The sequence below is a fragment of the Scomber japonicus genome, chromosome 2 (genome assembly GCF_027409825.1).
Source record: "Scomber japonicus isolate fScoJap1 chromosome 2, fScoJap1.pri, whole genome shotgun sequence".
NCBI classification, from domain to species: Eukaryota; Metazoa; Chordata; class Actinopteri; order Scombriformes; family Scombridae; genus Scomber; species Scomber japonicus.
The window spans coordinates 39076340-39099296 of NC_070579.1; the positions used below are offsets into that span (position 1 = coordinate 39076340).

General features: G+C 38.2%; 1 protein-coding gene across 1 annotated transcript in view; it reads right to left on the reverse strand.

Moving 5' to 3' along the window:
• Positions 1–21204, reverse strand: part of slc43a1b (solute carrier family 43 member 1b) — a 23894-nt gene extending 2690 nt beyond the window's left edge. The window contains exons 1-15 of the mRNA XM_053334229.1: positions 20858–21204; positions 14400–14558; positions 12721–12904; positions 12536–12591; positions 12019–12095; positions 5921–6013; positions 5478–5611; positions 4768–4910; positions 3494–3640; positions 3227–3262; positions 2262–2394; positions 1907–2036; positions 1662–1735; positions 1059–1182; positions 1–872 (exon numbers count right to left, since the gene is read on the reverse strand). The exon at positions 1–872 is cut by the window's left edge and continues 2690 nt beyond it. Coding sequence (XP_053190204.1) covers positions 651–872; positions 1059–1182; positions 1662–1735; positions 1907–2036; positions 2262–2394; positions 3227–3262; positions 3494–3640; positions 4768–4910; positions 5478–5611; positions 5921–6013; positions 12019–12095; positions 12536–12591; positions 12721–12904; positions 14400–14553 — 1707 coding nt within the window. The 5' untranslated portion in view covers positions 14554–14558; positions 20858–21204 and the 3' untranslated portion in view covers positions 1–650. The remainder of the gene's footprint in view (positions 873–1058; positions 1183–1661; positions 1736–1906; positions 2037–2261; positions 2395–3226; positions 3263–3493; positions 3641–4767; positions 4911–5477; positions 5612–5920; positions 6014–12018; positions 12096–12535; positions 12592–12720; positions 12905–14399; positions 14559–20857) is intronic.
• Positions 21205–22957: the final 1753 nt, after the last annotated feature.

Sequence of the window (22957 nt, forward strand, 5' to 3'; positions counted from 1 at the left end):
GTTGTTGTTTTTTGTGATCCATGTGTGACGAGCCTATTGTAATTCTGCAGTTTCCCATTGGGATTAATGAAGTACTCTAATCTATTTTAACATTGGTCCGTGATTTTTCATGTGTGTTTTTCATTTATTGCCAGGGTGTTAGGCAATGGATCCTTTCCCAGAAGTTCACTGGTCCATCACATGTACACATATTCTCACTTAGGGGCCATTTACTGTAGGGAGTTAGGGGAGAAAGGAAGTCCCATAATCAGGAGAGCAACAAGCAAAGTCATGGTTGGCCCTCCGGCTGTGAGGTGACAGCTTTACAAACTGATCCAGTGAGAGGCCCTTACATGTTGTTTTTAAATGATAACATGATGGAATCTAGCACAAAGTCAAAGAATATTTTCCAAATGAGAAGCCTGACATTAGAATACTGATGTAACTTCCTGTTTCATTCCAAACCCTGCCAAAATGTGGCGCTATTACTGGCTGTAACTGTTTTGTTTTGTTTGTATTAAATATGTCATATCTGATACCCCAACTTAACACTGATAAAAGAAAACTTTTTCAATATATATGTTTTGTTTCGTTCTTGCAGCTGGTCAACGACTGAACAACCATTAAAAAAATAAGTCAAATGATTTGGTCATTTCACTCCCATCAGTCATCTAAGCAGTATGTCCATTTGGTGTGTATCCATTAGCTGCATGGCCATTGGCATGGTTCTCAGCAGCTCCACCGTTTGATAGAGGTGCACTCTCTTTAGCTGATTGGCTGGCAGCCAACCTGTCACACTTTGCCTTTGCCCTGATCAAGTTTCTACGGTGATAGAACAGATAGCCTGGCAACAGGAAGCCAGTCAGGGAGAAGATGAGAAGGGCCAAATTGATCTGTTGTAAGGAGAGACATGTCAGTGCATGTTACACACCTGTATGAGACCTGTTGCATGCATTTACACACTCTTGTCTTCTCTTTGATTGTGTGTGTGTGTGTGTGTGTGTGTGTGTGTGTGTGTGTGTGTGTGTGTGTGTGTGTGTGTGTGTGTGTGTGTGTGTGTGTGTGTGTGTGTTCCCTACCCAGTAAGGATCTCCCTTGAGAGGTCCCAACATCACCATGAACAGTGGTTGTTGAAGCAAGGCGAACGCAGCACTGATCATTGACTGCATGCCTGTCAGTGTCCCAAAGTGGTTTGCTGGATAACTAGAGCAGGGCGGGACAAATGATTAACAATAATCAGAAATAAGACCAGTCATCGTCATCATTCATTCACAGTCAAAATATAGTAAACTTTGTAATACGCCACTGAAATGAAAATAAAGTAAAACATATACATAGTACATACTGTTCATCAATTCTGTTGGTAAGTTCCAAAAATGTCAAATCACAGAGGTGTGCATGTTTTCTTCATGAGCACTAGCTAGCCTGGTGTTTTTTAGTCGTTACCAAGTTGGTTGTAGTTTATAATGAATTACATGCTGATGATTTATAGATAAAACAATGAGCTAAAAGAGGCTTTAATAAAAGCTCCACAGGGCTGAGGGAAACTGCTGAGTCATGTGATAATTCTCTGTGGGTTTGTCAATAAGATCATAACCTTTCTTATCATATGTGATTTGATCTATTGTCAGTATAGACATATTGATTTGTGGAGCTGTAAAGCAGTCAGTGGTGGTACTCACACAGCAGCATAGAGACCTCCACAGCAGGAGTGGATGAATCCTCTGACTACAGTATGCAGAACAAACGAAACCACCTGTTAGATAAGGAAGGACAGAAAGACAGAGAACAGATTTAGAATGTGCGTTGCAGTGTGTTTCTTTATCTGTGTGTGTCTATACATTCACACACATTAGTCTTCATACTGTATTAGCATGAATGGAAACGTGTCATTTGTGTAGATACCCATGTATAGCATGTTTCTAACCTGTATGGGCAGGTTGTCAATCAAGGAAATTATTCCAAAAGAGACCAATAGGAGGTTGGTGAAGATGAAAGCTCTCAGGGCATTGGTCAGTTTCTGGATCTTTTTGTCTCTCTTTAGGGGATCTGATTGGCTGAAGGGAACAAATAGCAAATGTCAAAAGAGAGGTACAGCTAAGGAAGAGATGTGGTTGTTACAGGGTCCAAGATACAGGAGTATGACACCGCTTTTATTGAGAGGACTGTCCCTCATTTTTTACAGTGCAAACAAGTACAACATCTGGCTTGCTGTCCACTGTACAACAATTTATAAATGTAGCAGCACAATGCCTAACCCAAAACCCAAACCCACATCATACCTCTTTTCTGTTTGTGTGGTCACGTTTTCATCTTTAGGCTCCTTCATCTTCCAGTCCATGATGTAGCCAATTAAAGGACAGGTCAGTAGACACAGCAGCTGCAATGTACCGAAGATATACGAGTAGAAGCCAACTGAGGAGGACACGCAGAGATAAAAGAGTGATGTCAATATTAGTCAATATTAATACGAAACATACCTCCTCTTCATACAGTGCTTGTTAGGCAAAGTCCAGCTTTTTAAGGTTTCATTTCCCAACATGGTGTTTCAAAGCCGTCTACACACTGCTAGGTATAAAAGTTAGGTTGAGATTGAGATTGAGAGAAAGAATTGTCCTTGTTTTCTTCATCTCCCTTGTGAAAAAAGTGAAAAACCAAAAATAAATAGATAAATAAATAAAGCAGTTTCTGACCGAAAAGATGTAGGCTGAAGCATTTGCTTATAGCATCAACCCTTTTTGCATTAGTCATTCACTAGATCCCGATGTACACAAAACATACACAATGAAAATATACACATATATATAAAATATTTCCTTATATATGCATAGTTTTCTATCACCAAAAGTACCAAGGTTCTTATACGTAATCCATTACAAAATTCATATATAAAGTCATTATGTATTGTGTAAGTATTTATGCCTCAGTTTTATATTTGTTAATCATCATATTTCTAAATATATTTAATATACAAATAATATATTATAACAGCAAGATGTGGTTTGCCTTAGGGACAACCTCAATTTAAATTTCTTTATTGTAATTCTCAATAGAAATACTTCCATTCTTACACTTAGCAGTTATCTGTGTTTTAATAATAATTTCTCAATTTTAGTGGTTTAAAGTGGCTCTCTCAGAGGCCTGATATGATGTCATTGTTAGCATCAGTCAAAACGTATGAACTCCACTTGTTTTCAAAAGCCCATCAGCCCAGTACATGTCATTATGTTAACATGAGGACGCTCACCTTGTACCTCCACCTCCTCCTGCATCTTTTTGGATGCTGAAAGAGACAACAGCTTCAGGTCAGTGATCACCATAGATGGATTACTGCTATTTAATGAAATGTTTGTTGTATGTAGTGCAAAACATTAGTTTCAACATCAACACCCATCAGGCAGTTTTAACCCAGGTTTTGCCAGCATCCTTCACTTATTATTCTCCATGTGAATGTCTAGTTGTCCTATCATCATTGTGTGATAAAAAAATATTAATAAGTCAAAAAAGTCCTTACGATTGGGGTTGCCACCAGTGACCAGGAACTCCAGCATTTTGTTCATGGCGCCCATAAAGAAGATCAGCCTCAGCTGTGTCATTGCCATGGTGATGACGCTCCACAGAAAGATGGGAGAGCACACAGATTGACAGAGTGGCACTGAGCCTGGAGAGAGAGAGAGAGAGAGAGACAGAGGGAGAGAGATGGTATGTGTGAAAATAGTTCAGCGAGTGGTGAAACCGCTCTGGGAATCTGCAAAGTTGTTACAGTTGACTGAGAGTTTAATTCCACGGAAAATTAGCAGAGTGCACAGTAAAGAAACAGAAATGTAATTCACTGTGTAGTTATTCACTACCAGCAACACTAAGAACCAGTCAAGTGTGACATCAACACACTTGATAAGAGACGCTTTTCAGTTGAGGCCTCAGGGAGTTTCACCCTGTGCACAGCTAAAAGAAAGATCACTCGGTTTGAAGTGAATTTTCATATTCTCACTTGTAAGATCATGGGTCATATCATCCCAACAGCTTTTGTTGTAAAGTAAGAAGGTGAGTAGCACATAGTATGTGTCTGTAATAAATACAACTGTTACCCATGTATTACCTTATCATGTGGTATATGAAGAACTGGAATTGAACAAAAATCCAATTCAAATTTTAGCAGTTTGTAGTTTAGTAGTTTGACATTTTTTAACCTTCAAAGACCCAAGCTTTTGTTTGGTATGCATTTTTAATTTCTCCTAGATATTCGGGATCAGTGGGACCTGATAAGTACAAAACTAAGGAATGTCTTTGAACAGGAAGTAGTTTTTGAAAGAAAGAATAATATCTTCATATTGGGGGCAATGGTTTTTTTACTGTATAACACAATGAATTCACCAGTGTATAAAACTATTTATTTCCTTGCATTCACACCTTCTCTTTAAAGGTAAAAAAAGAGGAGAATAACAGTTCAAGGAGTCATGTAATCATAGTGAGGTTGTCATGTGACCAGCTGAGATGCTGCTGGGGGGTGGATTAACTGCTCCTCTAAAAGCCACAAATGAATGTTTTTACATTTCTGTTTGTGAGGTGCAATATGTTAATTAGTGAGCTTTAAAGGTATTGGTAGGTGCATTTTATTTCCCCCTTGCCCCCTGCTCACATCAGTGCAATTAGACATGATGTTTTATTTGCATTTAACAGTAGTTTGTTCTTTTCCACCAATTATATAATCACTTTAAAGTCATTTAACCCATATTACTATGATGCTTGTGTAAAATAATAATAATTGTAAAAAGTAACATTCCTCACCCTGGCTTTTGTTTTGGGAGTCATGTTGATCGGTCTCTGTCTGCTTGGCTCCCATCATGTCTTCCATGACTGTCACATGGGTGATGAACCTGTCCCCGGTCATCTTGTCCTCTGTAACAACCCCGCTCAGCTTCACCTTTTTACTGCAGAGAGGAGTAAGAGACTGAATGTTTAACACAGCTAAAATAACCCCAGAGTGAATATGTCTAGATCATTTCATGCCAAGTCTGCTCGTTAGATTTTGATATGATATGTGTTGGACTGTTTTCCCATCAGGGTCAAAAAGTCAACTAATGTAGTGTTAAAAAACTGTAATATATAATAATAATACAAAGGTTCACCCATCAGGTACTGACTCTAGACATTGAAATATACTGTACACTGTATATATATTGTAATGTATAATTTATAAAAAAGGGTCTTGAAAGTTTAATTTTAAGCTGGATGAACCTCAGTGTATATCATGTGTCATGCATATCGAGGCTTTTCTTAACCTGAAATCCCAAAATCAAAGTTTCTGACCATTTTTTTGACACTTCTTTCAATATTTTTTGAATGTTTAGATTTAATCCCTATATTGTGTCGTCTACAAGTGACAATACTGGTTTTGTTCAGGGATGAAAAAGTGTATTTGTACATGTTCTCACATGTACAATGATGCGTCTACAGGGGGAAAATATAATGTAATAGAATAGAATATTTATACTAACGTGTATCTGATGTCTTCGGGTGCAGGGAAGGATTCAGCAGGCCAGTTTAGGAAGCAGTTGATGAAGACCATGCAGGCCATTCCAGACCAAACCCACATGATGATTCGGAATGACACGCCAAGATCATAAATCAACTGGAGAGGGGCAGGAGCAAAAGGAACACAAGTGGAAAAAAGAAAAAGGACAATCCAAATAAATCTCTTTGCATCTTTGCACTTCCTATTTATTTATTTTTACTGAATACCTAATCTATCCCACATTTTCTAAGTTCTCCTTTCTTTTCATTCTTCTTTCTTAGCTTATAATGATGTCATCATTAAACTGTGCACGAAGGTTAATGACTAAAATCCTAAATAACCTGTTTTGTCACAATTATGTAGTGTGTGTGTGTGTGTGTGTGTGTGTGTGTGTGTGTGTGTGTGTGTGTGTGTGTGTATGACCACCTTGACGGCAGGGAAGGTGACTGCTGAAGAAGCGTAGGAGCCAATCATCAAGGAGAGGACAGTGGATCGAATATTCCCAAACATGTTAGGAAGCTGGATGAAAGAGAGAAAGAAAATCAATATCATATTAAATCAATATATGGAACATGCAATAAACAATAAATTAGAAAATTAAAAAAAAATGTTTTATTAAAATGAACTACAAAGCTGGTTTGAGAATACAACTAAACTTAACCAGTGATTTAAGTGCACTTTAATTACTTAACCAGCAGATGGTGCTATTGCTTCTCATAAACACAAGCTTTTCAACTGAAGTTTAGAGGTAGACACACACACACACACACACACACACACACACACACACACACACACACACACACACACACACACACACACACACACAAACACACACGTCCATTCTAACTATAGATGCAGCTGGAGAAGTCCCAAACACACAGCTCACTGCACGTGGCTCCGTTCACACTACAGGCCTTCATGCCCACTTTAACCTCGCTGCTCATATCACATTTTGGGATTGAGTGTTGATTCCTACTCTAGAATGTCACCAGCAGCATTTCCCATATCAGCAGGAACTCTAAAGTGTCTCCGGGGAATCTAATGTTTATTTCATCCAGCATGAGACCACTTTGCTTTAAAACCACTAGTAGTAGAGCTAAAGCAGAGTGTTTCTCCTGAGGTTAAACAAGAGCCAATGGGATCATTAAAAGTGTGACTACACTTATAACTAAAAATTAATCTTTGTATCTAATATAATTTTTAATCAAAATGTATGTTTTGTGACCTTTCATGGACACCATTTCCCATCCTGAGCCTATTTAAACGTATTACTCAAAAATCTGTATCAGATTTTTCTTAAAGGTCTGGAATGACTGAGGAGTCAAAAATGCATCACTCTTACTCTTACAAGCCTGATCTGTTATATCATTGCTGAAGACACTTTAATTAATATTATAGGTTATTATTATAGGTCTTGGGAAACTGATCTGTGCTACACTATGGGCTCTTAAACTTAGGGCCAATTCATGGTTTCCATGCCCACATGGCTGTGAGGGTCCATATGGATCCACATGATGTGATCATCTAGCCATGTCATGGTGGCCGACCACAGAGTGGTGTGGAACCTCGCAGCCCATAATTTGTAATCATGTACCATCGCTCCAACTGCACATCCACAAGAAAGCAAACTGGAAGCTTGTTTGCTTACCAATGTATTGTGTGTTGTATATAGTTCTCCATCCTCTGACCTATTTTCATTAAGCGGTTTCACATATTATTTTCTTTTTTTAGCTTTTTCTTCTTCTGTTTAGTCAAATACAACAAATGATCAAACTCTTCCTCTTGCTGTTTTTACAAGTCTGCAACTGTCCACATACACAGCAGCAAAGACACCACAGTCACTGTGCATCTGTCAGTCTGTAATAATTTGATCTAACACACTGTGTGTGTGTGTGTGTGTGTGTGTGTGTGTGTGTGTGTGTAGTATTTTATTTTATTTATTCATTTATTTATTTATCTTATTTATTTATTTTGGTTGTTTGCATGTATTGTTTGTATTGTAGTATTTAAAAAAATGTTTTTGTGTGTATGTATTGTTTGTATTATTTTATTTTATTTTATTTTATTTTATTATTTCAATTCAATTTATTTTATTTTTTGGGAGTATGTGTGTTTGTATGTCTAGTATGTAATTTATTAAAAAAACAAACAAAAATAAACACAACTTTATTTAGGAGTAAAATAAAAGTAAATGTATAAACTAAAAATAACTTAACCTTTATAAAAGGCTTCTCAACAAGTTTTACCAAAAATGGCAAAGACCCACATTAGGTGACAATGTATTTAAATGGTTAAAATTCCATGAAAGGTTTTCAGTTTACTTGCCAAAAACCAATTGACTCAAAGTGATATGGTGTTCTGCTTTGCACTGGTTGGTAATGCAGCCATGAATAACAGTAGTTATCCATCACGTGTCTGTCTGTTGGTCTGCCCTCTTTTCTATCTGTCTGTCTGTCTGTTTGCTGTCCTCAAGTTCATCTAATGTCATAGCAGCAACATAACAGCAGTCTTCAGGTTTAACGAATGTCAAACCTCTAAGCTCGGTCTTTCTCTCTCTCCTCAGTAATGTTTCCATGCTGTGGTAGCTTTGCTCCCTCCTCTTGTTTTTCCATTCTTATCTGGCCTCCCCTCTTTTCCATGGCTCTCTCCCTCTTTCCATTAGTTGTTCCATCTGCTTTCCTTCAGTACCCAGAGCCAGCCTCTTATCATTCTTTATTTCATTCTTTTGCTTCTGCTAGAGCTCACATGCACTGTAATTTAAGAGCTTGACCAAGATGTTAAATAAACCTCTCAAAATAAAGTTCATCTCACATCTACTAATCATGTTCACAATAACTTTGTTCCAACCTTCTGACCAAACTATGAGTCTTTCCAAGGATTTTGACCTATTTCATCAACAAGTTCACATACAATTGATTTTCTAGTGCTGACACATTCATTTCCTGGACTTCACCTTCACAAGACCCACAAGGACAATGTATTTATTTCACCAGCTTCATATCTTGAACATATACAAAATCTCTTGTATTGGAGTACTTGTGTCTTGAGCTAAAATGCTCCTAATTATATAGTCCTAGTTCTTTAAATCAGCAACGTTGCCTAAAAAGGAAAATTCCCAAAAAAGGATTCTAGATCATTACGAAATAGTGTTTGAACAAACCTTCTAGTACTGCTGGATCCATCTGCCATTTACAGGGCAATTTGGGGAATAAATCTTAAGATCTCTTTAAAAAATGAGGAAAAAGTCCAGTCTAACAATATTAGGCTGCAAGAAGATCCTATGTATATATCCTAAGTACATAAAAGATCTGTTGTATATCACGTCCAATGTCCTGCTTGTAATCTATTATATACAATGATTATATAACAAAACTGAACACTGCTTCAACGTGTCGACCATCAGTCGGATTGAGCAATGCCAACTTTCATCTGGCATGTATTAGCTATGGTTACCTAACACCAGATTCGCTGGTTTTTCGGAAGTCAACAGCTTGAGACTGGAAGGGATGTCAGTGTCCAACCCAGTCACCAGGCAAGAGGGTTGATGTTGCCGCAAAACCCACAATTATGTTCAATGTTGATATTTTTTACGCTTTCTACAATATCTGTGCAGTATCCACGACTCTGGTCATCCACTAACGTTTGTTTTTGCATCACGGGAGATCATAATAGATGGAATGAGTCAAGATTTGGTACACATAACCATGCCTTCCTCGGGATGAATTGTAAAAACTCTGGTGATCTTTGGTATATAAAGACCAAATATTTGAAAAATCATTGACGTCACCATTACTCAGGGCCATAACACATGTATAGCGAGCGTTAATATGCTAGCCTGTAAAGCTAAGCAAATGTACAGCTCTTAGTCTTGCTAAAAATGTTATAAGGGCAGAATTAACTCCTGCTTAGATCCCTGGAAATAGGTGATTTAAGGCATATAAAGCTATTGTTAGGGTTGTCATGATAATGTTGTCTCAGAAATAATCGCAATAAATGATATTATTGTCATTTGAAGACCATATCCAAGTCGATATATAGACATGATGAAGCTGATAATTATTAATTATATAATTATTGTACGATAAGTTGATTATGTAATTATTGTGTCAGACCTAGCTATTGTGTGTATGAAGATTAAAATGCTTCTAGCTCTAATCCTTCAGTGTGTTATTGTACAAACTGCCTTATCAAAGTTGACAGCACCAAATCTATTGGCAGCTGGGAATATCACCGTTTACATATGATAGGTATGCAAAGCACACACACATACACACTAATTCACAGCTAACCTAGTTAAGACATTGCTCTGACTTCCATCCACCACCTAAGTTAAAACCTAACCTTAACCTTAACAGAAACCTCAATCCACACCGGACTCAACCTTGACCAGGACCTCAGATATGACTTTTTGTCTCATTAGGACCACGCTTTGGTCCCCATGAGGTCTACTGGTCCCGACAAGGTCATTTTTTATACCGGAAAAAGGTCGGTCCCATTGTGTCCCAACACACACTAGATCAGGAATGAGAGCAGTGAGGCCAAAACGACCATGTCAACCACAGGACATGGTCTAGGTCAGAGAATGAAAGGAAGAGAGAGTGAGACGGTTGACAAAAGGAACAGGGCTGTGGGTGGGTGGGTGGGTGTGTTGACCGCCCAGGTTTTTGATTGGCTTAGAGGCCGCAGCAGAATTTAGAACCAGGGGAACAGCATGTGCCACTTTCCAAAATACACACACACGCACATGTACACATACAAACACACAGAGGAACATGTGCTCATAATCACAGGTACACAAGTCACTAAACAGCAATAGCCACACGCATAATGCCCCACACACTTTGTATGTAGATGCGTGAGACTTCAAAGAGTAAATTTAGAGGTAGTCAACGAGGTCAGAGAACAGCTGCTGCTCTGTTCTCTGCAGGTTGAAATCATTAAGCATGTTGCACTTCTGGCCACAGCTCAAACTGTGATGTCATGCAGATGTTTAGACTTTGACATATGGAAAGATGGAAAAGTGGGTATATAGGCTGTCCTGGTGACCTAGCAGTCTATGCAATGTGCTGCGTCACTGTGATGTCCCACGTTCATGTCCAGACAGCGGGGACCTTTGTCCCAAGCATCTGTCTAATGTGCTTCATGACCTCATGTATACGTAAACAAACAGTACATAGATACGGCAATGACCCATCTTTCTTTACTGTTTTTCATCATCATCAATTAGAAAATGTCAACGTAGACTGAAAGTAAACAGGTTTCCAGGCTGTCATCAATACCAAACCCTGACTAAAAATAGGAGATATCAAAGATGCAATTCACATTGTAGAAGCTGACTTCTTTTTCTTTCTGGCATGTATTTTTATGGGGGCAGTAGAACTAACTGTAAAGACAACATTGACATATTACCCCCTTATAAAGTTGTTAATAGTGAACTTGTTAGCAAACGGCTACTTATTTACACATCTAGCAGATATAGAACAACATTGGCATCAACTTCAAGCTGTATTTGCGTCCACCTCATGGATATAAGTCAGATGCTTACTCTCCATTTAACTCCATTTTGGTCTCTATCATCTCCTGAAGGAAATATTTGGTTCTAGTTGGCTAACTGCTAATTTCACCAGTGTGACATTTGGTGCTGGACAGGTAGTGTACAGTGGGTTTAAAACAGCTGGAAGCAAGGTTGAAGAGAGCTCAAAACAAATGTGCTGAGGGACTGTAAAACACTTTGCAAAGCAGAGTGCTGTAAAAACTGCACATTATGCATTTTACCTATTGTAATTACAAAAATATCAATTGAAGCTTTAAGCAGCGAGCTTCTAATGCTGTTTTTGGATTATAACTAATTACTATTATGTTTTTCTCCTAACTAATTTCTTTAAATCTTAAATAAATTGTATATCTATTTGACTTTCTCTGTTCTCTGTCTGCTGGTAGGGAAATATTGCTCTTTGAGCCTTTAAAGAAACATACAGGGCCAATTTCCCAGACAAGGATTTAGTCTAGTCCCAGACTTGAGAAACTGGACCACAGTGCATTTGATATTGGGGCATAAAGATAAACTTGGCTTGACATGTAAGCAATAATACACAACAGAGGTACCCAGGTGTCCAAATATATAAAAATAATGAAAAAGTTGAGGTGAGGAATGCATTGATACAAATTTATTTATTTCATATATCTTCATATCTAGCTCCCATGAACACTGACCAAAGTTTCAAAATGTGTTTGTAGTCAGTTTAACACATGGTTACGTGTGTTTCAGTGGATTGAGGTGGATAAGGATGCCTCTTGAACCCCTAAAGGTTTTCCAAGCACTTTCAACTGGGTGAAGACCCTGGTGCACGCCATAGAGATTTGTACCCTTCTGTACCTGCCTTACCTAGCCTCCAGTCACCACAACAAACACGAATTTTGTGATATATGTGCTTATTTGTCATTGTTAACTTCCTAAGCAATGGTTAAGTATGATGAATACGTGTAGTATGTGTGTGCATGTGCGTGATTGAGAATCATACTGTGAGTGAAGTGAAGGTCAGGCAGATTCCACCAAAGCCGTTGAAGGAGACAGCCAAGAAGATGAGGACAGACAGCACTGATGGAACACATAGAAATTAAAGGTAAATTCAGTTTTTTAAAAACACGACATGTCTAATTAGACTAAATAACTGTGTATGTGCACTTCTTATATATTATATACTGTACATGTTATAGAAGTTTACAAAAGACACTCTGGACTCTAGTATTTGGCTACATTTTCTCTTCCAAATGTCCAGAAATCTAAGAGTTCATGTTCTCTTCTCCTGATGGACTAATATCAGTTCAAATCTGTGGATCTCAGCAGTGACGATAGAGAGAACAACTGATAGGAATGATGGCAAGACTACAAAAATAAGACCCAGCCTCTAGGCAACTGGATTTTCCTTTAAGCACAGTAGCCCAGAAAGGAAATTGGGCTGTCACAGTACTGTCATGGGACTGGACTGAAGTAAGCCCATGACGACTCAAGGTATGGTACATGGATGGTTTTCTTACCTTCAGGGTTGTATGCAGCAGCAGCTATCATTGCACAAGAGGATGCAAAACAAGCACTGAAAGACATACAGACACATGATGTAAGAACACATCTGTCTGGTGTCACATTCAGATAAATGAGCATGATGATTGCTGATACATTAATGAAAATAATGTAACTTTCCAGAAGTTGTTTCCACTCATACCTGCCAATGAGCCTCAGTGGGCGTGGTCCAAATCTGTCCATTAAAATACCCAGGGGTAAAGTGGCTGCGCTCAAGAGGAATGAGCCAATGGTGAAGCCCAGATTCAGTATCTCCTCCTGCTCAACACAGCTTCTCCACTCACCGGTCTCTAATGACGTCAGATTGGTGCTGACAGTCTCGTTCCCTGGATTGGGTCACAGGAGAGAGAAGTCAGGAGAAGGTAAAATCTCAAGATCCCAACAACTGAACCCCTTATTTGGAATTATAGATTTCAGTGTCAACATTTTAGTCTAGAACTGCTGTCAACTAAAGTCCCGTCCCGTGGACAACTGTTCAAAGTGGGATGTCTGGAATATACTGAGTAAACAGGACATTTTTCTAGAAATACACATGGCTGTATAGTTGTTGTTTTTTTAATTGGTTTTTTTTTCAGTTCTGATCAATCTGACACTGATTAAGTGGAAATGAGCAGGTCTCCTGTATCCTAGACAAAAAGAAGCCAGAATTGTTTGGCATGTGACAGAGGGACTATTTAGATGGGAGTAAAGCATAGCAAAGGTGGGAGTAAAGCCTTCAGAGGTCTCAAATATCAGCATATTAACCCAAAACTATCTTCATGGCTAGATACAAATGAGGGTAAGTGAAATCAAGTATATCAACAAAAGTATTCTGTCTCAACTTTTTACCTTGAGTGTAAAACAGCTGACAAACCTTATGACAAGCTTCTGTTTCAACATGAATTAACTTGATGAACAAATAGTTTGGAGCAAATGTTGACACAATGCAAGCTGTACAATACTAGCATACTGGTTTCTAAGAAAAAAACATCCAGAATATTTTTGTACTACATTTATATCTAAACCTTGAGATTGAGGTTGATTAAATCTCTACAGCGCCTGCTTATAATGCTTGAAGTTGTTGAATTGTTGTGATGTCAAAGAAGAGAGCTCAGTCCTTGACTCATAGCCTCAGAGTTTTTTGCTGATTCTGCTCCCACAGAATTCTTAAAATGTATCATAACCTGAGTCTTTAACCATGTTAGTGCTCTGTGAGGCTCCACAGTAGTGTTTAGATCCAAATGCTACCACCAAGTGGTGATCTAGATCATGATGCTAGATGAAAAGTAGCGCTAAATCCACCAAAGTTATTACAATTCATCTTGAGGTGAATGTCTATAGTAAATTTCATGGCAATCCATAGTTGTATAGGTGGACATTTCCTTTAAAAGAACAAATGTCACTCTCATTGTGGAACTAGAGGAAATGTCCGTGGAGCATCAAAGGTCTAGTACCTTACATCATCTGGAATTTTCTGCCAATTCATCAAGTAAATATAAAACTTTGGCCTGCTGGTGGAACTAGAAGAAAAGTTAGGATCATGAAAGTCATTGGGATTCATCCTTGGGATACCAGCAATGTCTGTACAAAAATCCAAGACAATCCATCCAATAGTTGCCAAATCATTTCAGTTATTGAAACATTTCAGTCTGGGCAAAACGGGGTCCAACATTGCCTCGAGCCATGGTGCTGCACGGCAAAACACTCAAGCACTTTTTATCAATTTTATATCTATTTATCTTTATCAATAAGATCAAAATCCATGCTACACCTTTGAAACTATCAAGGCAAAGAAAGTTACTGCACTACAGATAACCAGAAGAACTGTTTGGATGATCTCACCGATACAAACGTGTGAATAGAATCCTTCATTCTTCAGCATGATGAGCAGTGAGCCCCAGCCCAGCAAAACAGCAGAGAAGAGCAGATTCTCTATGACGGCTGTGCAGGCCATCCACCACCTCCTCCTGTACGCCTGGGCCAAGCTGGGAGCCATGACAGCTGGAGACACGCAGGAACAGGAAAGAAGACAGAAATTAGTCCAGAAATCAGCAAATTGTCGCCGGGAACAATTCCTAATTCTACACCACATCATTATATTCTGCTATCCAGACATCAATCTTAGGCTTCAGGGTTGATCCAAGCAATGGGGAAAGGTGGCCTGACAAGTATTTCTAGATATGTAGTATACATTTTTCAATTTGTCTGGGTAAACACAATCATCAGAAGTGCTGTTCTCTACTTTTTAAACCACCAGTGGCGCTATGAGCAATACTTTGTCGCTATATTGTGCTCTACGACTAAGGAAGGGGGATGATTATGCTGGTGTTCTGTTGCTGACACATATACACATTCACAGGGGTAGTATAGTGTAGATCTCTGGATCATCATTGCTAAAACCAGGTCATAACACAAGTTATTGATGCTTACTTTGTGAGTATGGTATATGGACTGATATAGTAACATTTGTGGAGTTGTATAGTCAAATTAATAGATAAAATCACCAGAGAGGAATGTCTGCTTTTAATTTATCATTTGAGCTAAATACCTGAAAAATAACCCTGTGAATCCAAAACTGTCATGAAAACCATTTTTTATATAAATACTAAGGTTTATTTTAAAGTTTTTGCTTGTTGGTTAAATATTAGTTCATGTTAAATGAATAGTTAATAGTTTTAATAAGATAGTAGTTATGAGGATTTCTTTTTATGATGTAGCAGTGAAGACTGATGGCTCTAATGGTTCTACAATAAACCCCACACTTCCATAAAGTTATAAAATACATTTCCATCATTATTGCGATGTTATATTTACATGTCTTAGGTCAAATAGGACATATATACATATATATTGTGTGATGGGAGCTATTTAGTGGTTATCAGTCAAATTGGCTATTGATCAGTGTTGGGCACGTTACTTTTAAAAAGTAATTAGTTATAGTTACAGTTACTTCTCCCAAAAAGCAACTGAGTTAGTAACTGAATTACTCCATTATAAAAGTAACTAGTTACCAGGGAAAGTAACTAAAGCGTTACTTTAAAAAAAATAATAATATATTTTTTTGAAAGTATAAATATGTCTGTGTTGATTGTAACGGACGCTCTGATACATAATGTACATTTCACATGTATGTTCCCGCCTTTTACCTCAAGGAGATTAAAGTAGTGTCTGTACTTCCTGTTTAAAAACACAACCTTTTCCTCCCAACTCGCCATTGCTGCCATAGACATATAAAGATGTCTATATATATATTATATATATATATATATATCTATATATATATTTATATGTCTATGATTGCTGCAGCTTCTGCTAGTTTGTGTGTGTGACGCTGCTGTGTGCATGTGTGTGTGCATGTGTAAACACTGCCTCTGATTGGCTTACCATGAAATCTTACTCTGCCTTAACCAATCATCATCACGGTTGTCCCGCCCCTCCCTTCTCCCATTCCCCTCTCCAAAAAAAAAAAAAAAAGGCTTTGCAGCTTTTGTGGCTGAGAGCAAAGTTGGATGAGAACAGGTTCACTGAGTAGATTAGATTCAGTTTGTAACGTGCCTCATTTCATTAAGTAACGTAACGGCGTTGTAACGATGGAAATAGTAATTAGTTACATTACCCGTTACTGAAAAAAGTAACAGCGTTTATTTAAACGGTGTTATTCCCATCACTGCTATTGATACATTATAAATAGATCTGTGGTTCAAAATTGGGCTTCTTAGACCGAGTCAAAATTGACATACTGTGAGGGTGTAGAATATGAACAGTATGTAAGGGTTAATATGTGTGTAACATTTAATTCACCAAAAAGAAAAAGATTTCTCTAAATCCATCTTTCCTTACAGCCCAGATTTCCCTCTGTCCTCTAGCAGGCTGATAAATCTGCATTATTAATGTCAGTCTACTGTGATTGGCTGGAGCTGGAGGTGTGGCCCCCACCTTCAACCCCCAGCCAATCAGAATACTAGATAAATAATGCAAATTCCCTCACACAGCATTTTTATTTGGAATAATGTTTGGAACTAGAGTTGCAAGATGGTATATAGCAGTCTATGAAGCTACCCTCATACATCATCTATACATGTTTTCTACAATGCCAGCTCTTAGTAAATGCGGATGTAATCAGTGCAGGTTTCAAAATATTCAAAAACTTTACTAATGTATTATGAATGAGGAAATCAACATGAATGTGAAGCCACAAGATACACATAATGACACACTAACTGTAGACTCTGTGTGTTTGCATAGAAACTACTAAGAAGCCACAGTAACAGTAAAGACAGTCAGTAACACTGGTGTGGTAGGTGGAGCCCCACTGTATGCCATGGCCGATTATGAGCTGCCGTGCTTTCTGAAAAGAAACGAAGATGAGACCAAAAAAGGGAGTCGTTTGACCCCGCTTGACCTTCTGCTGTAGCTGGGGCGATCAAGTGTCATGTACCGGTCTAACTCACACTCACTCACTCACTCACTCACACGCACGCACGTATGCACGTACGCATATTGAAGTGACGTTACGGTTGAAAAACATATCAATGGACCCAATGTTCTTCCCAGCAATGAGTGAGTAAATATTTGATGGACTGAGTTGAAAATCTGCGTGGTAAGTATGTGTCTGTGTGTGTTTGTGTGCACGTGTGTGTGTGTGTGTGTGTGCTTAGAAAGTACAGTGACTCAACCTGTATAACCCACATGTTTGCGCAATGGGGGGTTCTGCTGACTGGTGAAAAGCAGTGCTCTCTCTCACTCTTTCTAAGACACACACGCACACACACACACACACACACACACACACACACAGATATGAGGATATGAAGGGGAAACACTGTCTGTGGAGCAGAGTCTGCAGAGTGACATGTCATCCAACTTCTCTCTGGTCTGACCCTCATAACGTCCCTCACTGTCATAACACACACATCTACAGATAGTGTGTACCTGCTCATTTACATCTAGCAGCTGAGTGTCCATATTAGGATTTTGGCTGTAGAGTTGCTGATTCATTTCTGTCAGTTGACTAATTGATTAATAATTGATTAATAGATCCAAATCATTTCAGTTGCAGTGAATACTGATGCATGACTATGAATTTACTGTTAAAGTTGGTCAGAGTGGATCTAATTTAAATGACTTTATATGTAGTTTAGTATTTTAGTCCTGTGGTTCCCTACTTAGGGCTCATTTGGGTGTTGAAGTCAGATGAAAGAAAAAACAAAGTTCTGCTACACAAAGCTCTTTCTGTGAAACATTGTATAATTTGACCTATTTGAGCCTCAAACTTTTAAATGTAACCATAATGAGAGCAGAAATGACTCTGGTGGAACTGTGATGCTGTTATGTGCGTGTAAGTGTGCGTGTGTGTGAGCGTGCGTGTGTGTGAGCGTGCATGTGTGTTTAAGTGTGCGTGTGTGTAAGTGTGCATGTGTGTAAGTGTGAGTGTGTTTAAGTGTGCGTGTGTGTGCGTGTGTGTGAGCGTGCGTGTGTGTGAGTGTGCATGTGTGTTTAAGTGTGCGTGTGTGTAAGTGTGCATGTGTGTAAGTGTGAGTGTGTTTAAGTGTGCATGTGTGTAAGTGTGCGTGCGTGTAAGTGTGCGTGTGTGTAAATGTGCGTGTGTGTACACAGATGATGATGCAAATGCACCTACGCACAGTAGACAAGCAGCTGGACATCACAGACAGTTCTGCAGGTGGAGTTTCTTCTGTTGAGCAATGATCATTAACTCATTACTCATCAGTTTAATTTTGCGTTTGTGCTTCTTGTCCTCCTTGTTTTTGTCAAATGCATTGTGGCACATGGAAAGTTTTTTGTTTTTTTCTTCTTTTTTTATTTCTGTTTTTACTTTCTTGATTTGCACATTTTCTTTAACTTTCTTTGTATCCAAACCCCCCCCCCCCCAAAAAAAAAACCAATCAAGAACACACAGGATTCAACCGATCAGCTGTCTGAAGACTGAGATTAGTTGATTAAATGAGTCAAGTCTGGTGTGCTCCTGATTGGTTGGAATGAAAACCTGCTGCTACATGAACTTTTATGGAATATTTTGGACATTCCTGCAGGAAGGCAACCCCCCATGTGGGAAAAAGATTTTCCAGGTTCTTAACCAATCAGTTGGAGCTCCATTGTCACCCATAACATTCCCAAATGAAGCAAAACTGTCACTTTTGAAATATAAAATGTAAAATGACACATTCTTCTTGTTACAAATGAAAAGTTGAACTCATACACAATGAAATGCACTCTTGATCAACTCTGTGCACTCACACAGCCTCACTTGGTCTGGTATGAACAGCAACATTTGGTGAGAGAGGTTTTGATGTGTAACCGACACTCATTACTCAGAGTCAGTTTAATAGCCCTGTTTATATCTGGCATTAACATGCTTCTCAGGTGATCCAGTCACAAGTGGACATCTGAGACACACTGCTGTTCACACATGTCTCTATTATGTGTGTGTGGACTCAAACTGACCACTTGTGTCCAGATTTTGTTGCTGCCTACTTCACTTCCACTATAAGAGATAAAAATGTAATAAAAATGTTTCAAGAACTAATAAACATGTACACGATGTTCCAGCTGTTCCGATTACTGTAACCACATGCATCTGTGGTGCTCTATTCTTTCTACTGTTTAACAATAAAGCAGCACAGCCACGACATCAGGACATATGAATTAGTTTACACTGCAAAAGTCATGAGGTCAGATGTGTCTCATACCACCTCAGCAAGAGCTTTGACTCATAGGATCATAATACATGCAGGAGGTTGTTTACACTTGTATTTAGAGCTCTTCATTTGAGACACATGTTAATGTCAGGTGTAAACAGGGTGTATGACTCTTCACTAATGCAAATGTTACTGTGTTTTAGCATAATCCCTGAATAGGCACTGTTTAGTAAAAGTTACATATGTGCTCTTTAAATATTCTGTTTTTTACCAGTGAACACAACAAGAGACCTGGAGGATACCTTGGCGACACACACACACACACACACACACACACACAGGGAGAGAGAGAGAGAGAGAGAGAGAGACACACACACACACACACACACACACAATGAGCCTACATATGGACCTGATATATTTATTTCTATCATTTAACCTACAGTATGCGACCTACTGGGACACGCTGGGTTTAACTCTAGAGAATTTCCAGATATGCATACATATTTATACATATGTGTGTATATATTTATTCATACATGTAAATGGTAAATGGACTGTACTTCTATAGCTTTTCTAGTCTTTTTGATCACTCAATGCACTTTTACACTACATGTCATATTCATACACTGATAACAGGAGCTACCACACCTACCACCCTCTTGATGAATGTGTATGAATGGTTAGTCTTGATGAGCAGGTTAGCACCCTGCTAACCATCAAGACTAACCATTCATACACATTCACACACCATTGGCACAGCAATGGGAGCAATTTGGGGTTAAGTATCTTGCTCAAGGACACATGGACATGCGGACTGAAGGAGATGGAAATCAAATATTCTGATTGGTGGAAACTCAACCTCCTGAGCCACAGCTGCCCATGGATCAAATATGATGTCACATATTGTCTACTCCCCTTGCCTCCCTGAGTTGAAGCAACAATCATTGGTCTCAAGTCATGTGTCACTGACTGATACATGATATTTCTTGTATATTTTTCACATTTTTACATTTTACATACTACTTTGAATGTGTTTGATGTTGGTCTATTCTACAAGTGTTGCAGGAGTTCAGACTTTCTTCATTTCAAATACACAACAACTACAAGGATAAGAACACCCTCACATGGATGCTTTATTAAAACATGATTTGTCATAACATTTGAACTCTTGTGGAAAAGTTCCACTTACAAAATCTTGTATTCATTCAGATCAGATCACTGTACATATGACCATGTGCGAAGACGCCATATCCCCTTTAACTCTGCTCCTCCCAGCCATTCTCTCTCCAGACCGCATGTTGCACTGATACCCTTCTCCAGTTTGAGGTCTCACCCATTAGAACATAACTGTGGCCAGAAGTTGAACTACAGTGAATCCCTCAGCATTTTATTTCTCTTTCACAGACTTTCCTTCTAAATGTTCTAAATGTTGGATTGAGTTTGGTTAAAGTTCCTCTCCAGCTCTCCAGAAGAAAAGCATGATGAGATAAAGACACATCACACCTGTTGAGTGTAACCCTATACAGCATGAGAATGCATCAAATCCTCCCTGCTGGGTTTATTATGCATGTGTCTAGATGTGGAAAATAAAGAGGAGACACTCATAACTTTGCAATGTATTGAAGGAAAATGTTCACTTACCTCACAAGTTTTCCTCCTTCCTGTGGATGGTCTGTGTTTATATAGTGATGATTCAGCACTTTCTCTTCTCTGCTGCTCCTGCTTCTCAACAGGAGAAAGTTTGCTTCTGTTTTAGTATTGAATTTCTTTCTTTCTTTCTTTCTTGCTTTCTTTCTTTCTTTCTTTCTTTCTTTCTTTCTTTCTTTCTTTCCCCTCTCTCTCTCTCTCTCTTGCAGAAGTAAAATGGGATATCCTTCCTTCTGTGTGGCAGCTGTATTCACCAGCACATGTGCACCCACATTGACTCTCTCTCTCTCTCTCTTTCTACATACAGTAAGTCTATAAATGGAGCTCATGTCTCTCCCGCCCACCACACACACACACACACACACACACACACACACACACACACACACACATGGATCAGACTTCTTGCTTAAAGTGGTCTCACTCGGCTGCAGAGTTTGGGCACGTTTAGTTCAGCAGATTGATAGAAAATATGTGAACAGTGACAGTTAATGCTGTTAAATAAGTTAAATAAGTTAAGGACTTATATTCCCTAACACCATCTGTGTACTAAAAGCATTTACTATCTTGTGGATAATATCAAAAATGAATTGTTATCTAAAGAAACACAATGCAAGTCTTAGTTCTGGTGAAGTTAACATTTTGGAACTAAAGTTTTTCTCCTGATGTCAGTGTTAGTGTGTTGATAGTGGTATCTTGCTCACTGGCTCCATCATGTGGTGGACACAGAACACATACATGCACACACACACAATAAATAGGATATATTTTACATTTTTAAAAACGAGTTTGTACCCAAACTCATGAAAACACTGCATGAAAAAACTGCAGCATACCAGTCAGGATGGAGAGTTTAGAGGTAAGAACTACCTGCTTAAAGGGGCATTCCAACATTTTTTTAAGACAAGAAGTTAACACTGACGATGTCATCAGGGTACTGTTTTAATATTAAGTCACAATTACAGTGAGGGAGGGTCTAATGAAAAATGCTAACATGCTATACCTGTGGGCTGTCAGGCTGATACATATTCAGTCCTAACAGCAAATACAGTCTAAAGTGTAATATTTCACTACACTGTTTATTTATTTCCTCATTGTATGTTTGTTAATGTCGTCTTATTGGTTTGTTTTTATTTTTTTGGTTTTACTGACCAATCAGCACTGTTTCAGATGTAGCACTCCTTACCTTATTGAATATTCCTGTACAATGACAATAAAGGCTTTCTAATCTATTCTACTCTATTGTTTTTAGAGTTGGAGCATTACTGAACAGAAAGTCATCTTGCTCTCTGCGACATCATTTTTGACAAGCTTCCCAGCTGTTTGGAAGTCCCATAAAATGTTTTCCGTGTACTCCTTTAACTTCAGAAGAGCTTTTGTTTTTACAGTAGACTCTACTTTTATGATTGAGCTTTTTTAAAAGCACTTTAACTTTTTAATCTTTCATTTGCACTTTTAATGATTTTCAAGCAAATCAAATCATTATTTTATGCTACAACCTTATATTTAATGCTATATTCTTCCTATTTTTCTGCACTTTGTTTTTATTTTTTATATTTTTATTACCATTAGTGGGGTAGGAGGGTTTAATTGTTTGTTTTAATGTTTGGGTTTTATTTTTATTTCTCAAATTGCAAATTGCAAATAATTTTATTGTTTTTTTATTTCTAATTCTTACTGTTAAATGTTTTATTTTATGTAAAGCACATTGAGTTGCCATTGTGTATGAAATGTGCCAAAAATAACACTGCCTTGCCTTACTTTGTAAGACGTGAATAATTTGTTGGGCTGTGTTTGTGTGTTACAGATACTCATGTAGTAATTATGGAATATATACAAAAAACATGTATAGAATTCATGACTTATGTGAATTTTATATTGTATAAAATAATAATGTTTCAACAGAATTGATAAAAGCAAAGTAAGAAAATAAGTAACTAAAATAAAGATGTGGGCTTGGCTCTTCGGTTCTCAGTTCAGCTCTGTCACATTTTTGGGAAATACACCAGGGGTCTGCACTGTGAAGCAGGATTTGGGGTTTGTTTGGTTTTCTGTTGTATGAAGGTGCTTCACTTCTTATGGAGGAACATCACC